Raw genomic sequence first — 9,793 nt, 5'->3', positions numbered from 1 at the left:
TAAATTACATAAAATAACTATGATTATGAATATAAATTACGACTATAGCCGTGCTATAAATAAACATACATGTTTTCTCTTTTCTTGATAATATTGTTGATCTCTTATCAACTATGCTTATCACGATAACATTTATTGACAATATTTGTACCCATAAAAATGTATTAAAATTAAAATTAAGAGGACGTGATACCCGCATGTGTTTTCTCCGTCTTACAAGTGCGTAACATAGCAAATTGTACGCTCAGCAGAACACGTGTAGCTTCGTTAGTTTAAAAATTAGTGCAAATTGACCTCTTATAAAATCTAAAGATAAGATTATTATCTAGTCAACCTCATAGGTTTTTTATTATATTTTAATTTTAACGCGAGTTATGAGTATTTTAAAATTGTAAATTTTTTATACATCTTAAAATACTCATAACTCGCGTTAAAATTAAAATATAATAAAAAACCTATGAGGTTGACTAGATAATAATCTTACCTTTAGATTTTATAAGAGGTCAATACGCACTAATTTTTAAACTAACGGAGCTACACGTGTTCTGCTGAGCGTAAAATTTGCTATGTTACGCACTTGTAAGACAGAGACAACACATGCAGGTATCACGTCCTCTTAAAATTAAAATATAAATTGTTTAATGTTTAGACTCAATACCATTGTAACTGAAATGAGTATTATGGGCCCTATACACAGGTTTATACGAGTCGCAGGGTGTGCCCTGGCACACCAGGCACACCCTGTAGATTCGCCTATGATATATAATCATATCTAAGGTGTTATTAATATTAGGAAGTACATATTTAAGTGTGCCGTAAGTAGTAAGTACATAATAATAATGTCAATACAATTAAATTATTACCTAGAATATCTTTGATTCACGGTTGTGACTTGGGTTTTGTTGTTAAATGTTCTAATTCCCAATATTGGTACGTTCACAGTTACGCTTGAGAACGATTAAATAAATTATTACCTATTACTTATAATTTATTAATGGTTTTTTTAAATACCTACTATCTTTAATCGACATCGTGCGCAAAACATAATAAAATTTAGATTTGATGCGTTTAGTACATTGGAGTTTGTAACTACCTACTAAATAAACTGACCTTGCATTATAGTAAATAGTTATACTACCAAATGACAAATACCAATGTAATATAAATTAAACAATTTTACGTCAATATTTGACCATAGACTATCGAGATATTTTGAATGTATCAATCCATATCCTTAAAAAGCATCAGTAATGATACTAGCAGATATCAGCTACTAGAATGACAAATTACTGCAACGGTCAAATGAGAAATGCTGAATGAAATTTTTGGAAATACGAAAGCAAATGCAGTAATGCGTACCTACGAAAAATAAACTACAATCAATAATGGACTATAAGACTATAACGCCTTACCCTTTGAATGTTCCTAATTTTATTATTGGATCAGCTTTTGCCTTTGGGTTTTAATTTGAAACTCTACTCTACTCGTTCGATACCTACTATTTTGTTCCATAATTTTCTTAATTGTTAATAGTTATACAAGTATACAACTCTCCACCGATATTCTCCATTTAAAAACGTGTTCCTCAACAAAATAAAACTGTGTTCAAACAAACCGGGCACTACGTACTTCAACTGAAGCTGCTTCTGTCTTCAACTTCGGTAACTTAAAAATAATTACTTAAATAAATCATCATCTATGGAACTGTTGCCGCAGTACAGCCACTCAGGGTCTTACGTCTTATCCACTTAGCGATTAATACGTATGATTAACATAATCAAGATTTTCAAGGAAGAATTTGGAGTGTATCGATACGTATCGAGGCAATTTTGAGCGTTCAAGAAGTAACACATGCAGTATACAAGTGACACGTACCGACCCGTATCGGACTCGGACTTCGATAAGACGTGGTACGTATCGATACGTATCGAATTTTTCTTCTTGAAAATCTTGAATCAGTAGCGGCCTGTACCCGCCATTGCCTCTCAAATATCTAGGTTTTCCTTTTCTAACCTAGGTTATCAGGCATTTCCTAAGTAGCCTAGCTTGCCCCAACATTATATAATTTGTTTACAGCAGATCTACTTCTGTCCAGTTTCACTGAACTAGCCACATTTGCCAATAACTTCGTCCAGCTCTGAGTCACTACCTAACTAAAATACGAACTGTATTTGGTTTATACCTTTTATTGAAGAATGATACAATTTATACCTACCTTATGCGAATGATAATATTATGGACAATATTATATTATATTATTATTATAAGCATTTAATTAAAAATATTATATTAAATATAGTTTAATCGGTAGCACACTAGCACTATTTCATTTAATTATTTAATCGTGATCGGTAGTGATATTCAGTATTCACGTGATGAGATAAAAAAATTTGATAACACTGATATACAAAAATAAAAATTGATAAGAGTAAACATTTTTGGTGCCGTGTTGCCGTAACCAAAAAAACAGACCATACATCACGATTAAAGATATTTAATCGTGCCATTAACTATTAATAACAATTAAACATTAGATTTTATCATAGAGTAAATAACTCCACGATTCATATCTTATATCCAGTATTTAACTAGGTAGGTACGTTGTTGCTACTTACAGTGCAGGTACATATTATAATTGTAGTGTGCACGTCCAGAGACTAATCGTTATATTGTTTTTAAATAGGTAGGTACCATAAATATAATAGGGTCTCGGGGGTCTCCTACATACCATAGGGTAAATTCTAAAAATCTGGAGAGACCTTATATACCGTATAGTACTATATAAGCTGTCATCAGTTTTCGCCAAATTAAAAAACTACATTACTTTTTTCCGCCACTTATAATTTATAGGTTTTTACATTTTGGGAATCAATTTACGTTAATATTTAATATTCTGCTGTAATATTTAATTAACAAAACTGTATACCTACTTTTCCATTTAAAATGTGAAAAAAATATTTGTAATGTAAAGCGCAATACAACTTTTTTATAATATTTAGCTAACTACCTAGCGTACTGATTTTGTTTAATAATTTATATTATTATAACCTATTTAATAATTATTTATTTACTATTTAATAATAAGTTACCTTGTTGTTTGCTGATGGCTTTGTGTCTTTGCGAGTAATCTGGACGATCATATATAACAACATAATATATTTTTATATACAAACTTCTTGTTTTATATCTTGCCTACTTTTCGCTCGAAGTTGTATGCAGGAGCCGGGAAACTATCTCTAGAGCAGTAGTTCTCAACCGGTGTGCCGCGGCAGTCGAGATCGACTAGGTGTACCACGAGAAATGTCATACATGTATTATAGGCGCGTGGCAATAACTAATACCTTCGGCGAAGTTGCCGAGGTTGTTGTGGTTGTCAAGTGTGTGTGCCGTGAAAACGTGTGATGTATAATAGTGTGCCATGAACCAAAAAAGGTTGATAACCACTACTCTAAAGTCTAGGTGAAAAAAATATAGCATTATAAGAATATATTATTAAAGAAATTAGGATTTATGACTCGTGAGGCTGTAAGATTATTATTTATAGGTACATGTTTCATAAATATACAACATATATTATCTTAAAGCAACAAGTATTCGATTTTACGTAAATGAGTGATGGCGCGATCATTTTATGATGTGGTCCACGACTAGGAGATTTCGAACTAAATCAAACTTCTATCGATATTAGGTACCTATCAAAATTTAAATAGTTTGAATACTTAAGTATAACACATCACAAACACACAATACACTATATATTTTAAGAAATTATATTTTCTTAAACGTTTAAAATTGTAAACAATATGTAAGGTATTTTAAATAATTTCGTGGCACCCTAAACCCAAGTTTATCAAGACACACTGGTTGGGGACTTTTGCATTATACCTAGTCTATAATATAATATAAGTACGTACCAACTAAATAAATATATTTGAATAAGTAATCCACTATAATTTATATTGGTCTTTAGCTATTAGTTAATAATTAGGTACTAATAATTAATATTATAGACTAATATAGTGTATAGTGTACTTATTGGAATATTTAGAGTTTTAGTAGTAGGTACCTATCTATGGACACTAAGACTAGTGTGGCAGAAAATTACGTTGTTGTTACTGGTGATAGTTAAAACATGTTTTGGTTGGTAAAGAATTATTGATTTATTCGATATAGCTATGAGTACTAATTTAAAATATTGAATTCAAATTATAATCGGTCAGTAGTAGGTACTCACGTTTTTCATTTGTTTTACAAATTATATAATAATAATAATAATAATAATAATAATAATAATAATAATATTAATAATAATATTTCTATGAAACATAATATTATTCTGGTTACCTAGCCATTAAGCCATTTTCTACATTTTTTATTTCTTTAGTTACGAAAAATATTATTAAAACTTTGTTTATAAAATATTAAAATCTGCAGTTATAATTAACTGTTCCTAATTTAACTCACAAACACAAATTGTTATATAACGAAATAGGTATTTATAATTATGGGAACGACCTTACGTGCTAAAAAAGGAAAAAGCAATTTATCTACAGAAAATGACTTATATAGTGACTATCATAATCAAGTAATATCGTTAAGTATAATATTAAATGTAGGAATAATTTATATAGTTTTTTAAAAAAAACATTACAATTTTCAATTTGAATAATATTGTATTAGATTTATACAATATACATATCAAGTAGTCATTTTATGATTATAAATACATTATCTTATCAATGTAATAAAATAAATTTTATAGTGTTATATTGATTTTATTTACTTAACTTTTAACATTGTTAGCAAAAAGAAATGATAACTGAATCAATTCCAAAAATTGTGCCGTTGTATGATGGCACAGAACTAAAAATTAATCAAAAGTTAATAATGAATGGACTTGCTACTATCTCTGTACGAAATATGAGATCAAAAGAAAATGTTATCAAAGTAAAGTTATTTTAATAATAATAATAATAATAATTGTTGAAACTCGATATCTTGGTAGGTTTATGCTAAGATGTTACAAAGTCAAAATAATAATATAAGATTTGTTATGTTTGATAATATAAATTATTATTGCTTATTATTTTATACATAATATATACATTTTACTGAATGTATTTCATTCCGTAAATCGTTGTAGGTACCTAAATTAATTTATATTGATTTTTTTGTGAAGTGTGTTTCTGCGATAATCGCAATGTTTACACGTAGGTGTAGGTACTGTTTGGAGTTCATTTAAAATTATAGAATTACAAAATAATATGGTGCTAAACTGCTAACTGCTAAATCCGTTTAAATAAAGTATTTTAAAGTAATTATAATATCATATATTAATGGTGTTGAATAATATATCAATTATTTTTTCTAATCCAATAAGGTTGAGTTTACTCCATCACCCTCTCTCCACCAATAGACCGAAGCGTCTAGGCTTTAAGTTTTCTAGAAATCTCAAAATAATAATATTATTTATTTCAGATTAAAGAGAATAACAGTAATAGTTTTAATTGTCACGATCATCATAAGCTATACAGGCACGCTTTTATTTTATGAAAATGGTTGTTGGGTGATAGGATTATTATTGACAATAATACGACTTATTGAGTTGTTGTACCTACTTGCATTGTTTAAGTTCACTGTATACTGTATAGCAATGGTCGGCAACTGATGGCCCATGCGTCTATTGTATATTTCAATATTTGTATACGACCTGCTTTAATTCTACAACGACGAAATTTAATTGAATATCATATCAAAATAATCATATTGTATATTGTATAAATATAATTTACTGTAATTTTTACATACTATTATTTTAAAGTTTCAAATAGTAATTTTTTTCATAGTAAATTAATTTTATTTTTGTCTGGCCAATGAAATTTTTTTAATTTGTGAATGTGGTCTGCGAGTCCAAAAAGGTTGCCAACCACTGCTGTATAGTATACTTACAGTGTATACAGAGCAACTGTTATAGTTTGCTGGATGCTACATCAATAAATTAATGAGCACATGAATAATACTGTTATTGTGGATTGTGTCTAGTGACTATGATCAAATAAAGTATATAAATAATTGTGGCTTTGTACAATTTTACTCTATATTAAATTCATTAAGATAATATTAAGTGTAGAAAATTGTTATTCGTTAATATTTGTATTTTGTACCATTTATTTTATCATTAAATGCATAATATAGTATAATTATACGTAATACGTACATCATTAGACTCATATATATACATAACATTTTATTTGATTCCATATCCATATGATGAATATCATAATATCCATATTGCCTATGTTGGTAACAGTAAGACCTCAGTAATCTAACTTAAATGGGACCAGAGGTTGTTGGATTATTAAGGGTTTGACCAAAAAAAGAAACAACATAATATTAATGCGAAAATGTCCGTACCTATGTATGTTTAGTTTATAATTTATAAATGTAACTATTTTTTAGTCTGTAACTTTTCGGTCATTTTTGCTTCCAAATCATATACTTTATATATTTTGAGTATGTTGTAAAGTCAAATTCACAAATGACACTTTTCGTATATTATAAGAAAGAGGAAGCGAAAAGATAGGGTTGGATTATTGAGGTAAACGAAGACTAACGGGTGTCATACTAGCGACTAGTCGGGTTTTACTGTAAGTACAATATACATTTACAGAGTTAATAATAATAAATAATAATGTTTAATGTTTTTCTTTTGAATTGACTAGGTACAGTATAAGTGATATAATTACGCCAAAGAGCATTTTAATTGTAAATTTATCGTTTGATATAAATAGATATACCGTATAGGTACTTAAAAGCTAATAATTATAGGACTATAAAAAGCAGACTTTTATCAGTGACATGGCGATCCTTTGTAAGTTTGTAACTCGGGGCCCAATCAGGAATTTTTTTTTTTATTAACGTGTGTATAAGTTTTATAATATGAATTATGTTAATATGTACCTATTATTAAATATTATATGTTAGGTATCTAGTTGGTAAAATTGTGTTTTAATTATTGGAGTCCGCCCACTTCTCAATTCTGCACCACTGAGTTATAAAGGTAATATTATACTACTCAAATAAAAGTTGATCGATGTTCTATGTTTTTGATCGAATATCTAATAGCTACGTCTATTACTTCGGTATTCGATTATACCAAAATCCGTGATTCACTTTTATAATATAATTAACTAAATTCTTTATGTAAAACGTCAATAATAATATTTCTAAAATACAAATTTATACTATTGTGACATGAGAATATTTCTATTACCTGCTTATATTTTAATAGATTTTTAATAATAATTATAGCCATATAACTAAACATTTTCAAAGTTTAGTTACATAATACAAAATATTCCGAAAACAAAATGATACAGATTTAAGATAATAATAATAATATAATACAGCAGGTTAATTATTTAGATACCTAATTATCTATTCACATACCTAGATAAAATAACAGGTATTATGCACAAATACTTGAAAATTATTATTATTGTAGAAATGAATATAAAAGAAACTTAAATTTCTTAACATAATACAATGAAAAGTCTTAAATTACCTATGCATATATTACAAGCCTTGAAGAAAGAAATGTTGTCTAATATATATTTTTTTTATTGTTCAATATTTTACATAATACCTATACAAGATGAATAAAATATTAATTTCGTGTTATGATATTAAGCATTGTGTAACTACACTGATCGAAGTTGCCAAAAAAAAAAATTTTACATATGATGATTGATGACAATTTATTTGCTCAATTCTGCAGTGAATTTTTGTTTAGGTTCTCAGCAAAGAGTGCCACAATTATACATTTTTTATTTTACGTTTTTTCATTATTACTTTCTGGTTTAATTTAGTACTAGATCGCATATCGAATCCATATATACGGTATTTTGAATAGGTACTTGATAGTTATGTTTTATTTTTCTCAATATTGTTTCTCTAATCGATAATTGTTTTCTAAATAAATGTCCAAACTCCCTTCATAATATTGCCTTGAAAATAATTGGATCATTTATTAATATTTGTTAATTTCATATCAACGTTATTTTGTGCTGAGATTATCGAAGCTTGTTGAGTGGACAATTACCTAAGACTGTCTGTATCTGTTTCTCTCATGTTTTTTTGTGTAATTTATTATAACAATTATCTAAGTACATTGTTTTAAAATCACAGTGAAAAAGATCAATGATAAAATGTTTTAATTTATGTACCTGTTAAGATAAAATTACTATATCATAATCATAATAATTAGATGTATTATAAGAATTACTGTCTACATTTAAAATTATTATTAACGCTTATACTTGATTTACAACTTTTGAGCAGAAAAGAAATTCATTTTTCAATCTCCATCGTCCTGAATTAAAAGGTTTAAATATCATACCTACTGAAAACCAACAAGAGAAAATATTACACCAGCACATTCTTAAAGAAGTAAAAACAATTCACGAGATAAAAACAATGTAACAAATAAAGTTTTCGAAAATATGAAAACATTTTTAAACAAAAAATGTGTTGTTTTTTTAAGGAAATCACTTTGTACAATTAATGGACCACAAAGTCCGTCAACAAATAATCAAACCAACATCTCGAAATATAATAGTAATTTTTTTACTTAACAATTTATTTAAAATCATCATAATATAAAAACAAGTGCTATTTTTTTTAAAACATTGTTTTTGAATAATTGAAAATTAAAATAAAATAAATAAACATTTCAATAAATTTTTTTTATTTCTTTCATCATATTTTATTCTTATTATTATAATTTATGACCGTTTGAATTAATTTAAAAAATATACATTTTCTGTAGTAAAATAATATTTTCATTTAAACTATTGAAAAAATAATTATATTTTGATTACAAATAGCAGTTATACGTTTTTCTTATAACGTCAAACTAAGTAGAATATTTCTAAAATAATATTATATTATGCTGTAATTTTTTGCCCATTATTTCATACCATATTTTTTTTGATGCAAAAAATATATAGCATAAAAAAATAAATTAAACTAAATAATAAATGTAAACATGACTCAATATTACCTAACTGTAAATTGTTTTGCATTTTTTTTTTAGTTAAACCGGATGCAACATTATTAATAGAAAACCATTTTTCAAAAAGACTTATAAAGCCAATAGCCATAACCTCACCCAATCAACAGAACAAATGGGCTGACAGTTCTAGTTTGTTATACTTCATGAATATACCAAAAGTAGCTTTATTTTACTTGTTTTGTTTTCAGTTTCGGAGCCTGAAGAATCAACATTAAACGCAGATAAATTGTGTGTTCACGATGTGGAAATAAAATCTACTCTTATCGACTGAATTGAAAGTATTATAAATAAACTAAAAAGTTGTCTACAATTTTATAAATTTAATTTATACAAAATCAATAGTCATAGGATTTATACTTTTACCGAAAGTTAGAAATATTTGTACATAAGTATGCATTTTTTTAAATGGAATAACATTTTTATTTTGACTCCTTATACACTGGAAAAAGTTTGTTATGTTTTTATCGCCGTAAACAAAATAATGGACATATCTGTGATACAAATGAAACATATCCAAATTTTGATTTAATCATAATATTATTTTTTAAGTGGCAATATTATTAGTTATTTCTATTTTAATTTTCTCATGTGTGAAATGTGGATTCAATAATATATTTTTAATAAATATACTTTTTTATACAGAACCAGTGGCGTATTTAGAAATTTGTTTAATGGAAATGAAATAAATAATAATACACAGACCCACAAGGGGATTTGCCA

At 27.0% G+C, this 9,793-nt stretch overlaps 1 protein-coding gene across 2 annotated transcripts in view; it reads left to right on the top strand.

Moving 5' to 3' along the window:
* The window catches only part of LOC111040319, a 12,890-nt gene extending 3,303 nt beyond the window's left edge, over positions 1 to 9,587 (top strand). Inside the window, exons 1-6 of one of the 2 annotated variants that reach the window (XM_022324190.1) lie at positions 4,505 to 4,585; positions 4,804 to 4,947; positions 8,341 to 8,477; positions 8,543 to 8,616; positions 9,095 to 9,202; positions 9,262 to 9,587. In XM_022324190.1, the coding sequence (XP_022179882.1) occupies positions 4,505 to 4,585; positions 4,804 to 4,947; positions 8,341 to 8,477; positions 8,543 to 8,616; positions 9,095 to 9,202; positions 9,262 to 9,344 (627 nt within the window). In that variant the 3' untranslated portion in view covers positions 9,345 to 9,587. Of the gene's footprint in view, positions 1 to 4,504; positions 4,586 to 4,803; positions 4,948 to 8,340; positions 8,478 to 8,542; positions 8,617 to 9,094; positions 9,203 to 9,261 lie in introns of those variants that run through there. The other variant, XR_002605190.1, reaches the window with a different exon arrangement.
* The last annotated feature ends 206 nt before the right edge of the window (positions 9,588 to 9,793 follow it).

Source organism: Myzus persicae, unplaced genomic scaffold (assembly GCF_001856785.1).
Source record: "Myzus persicae strain clone G006 unplaced genomic scaffold, MPER_G0061.0, whole genome shotgun sequence".
In the NCBI taxonomy this organism is placed as follows: Eukaryota; Metazoa; Arthropoda; class Insecta; order Hemiptera; family Aphididae; genus Myzus; species Myzus persicae.
Note: the sequence above shows the minus strand (reverse complement) of the source record. Positions and strands in the feature narration are given on the sequence as shown.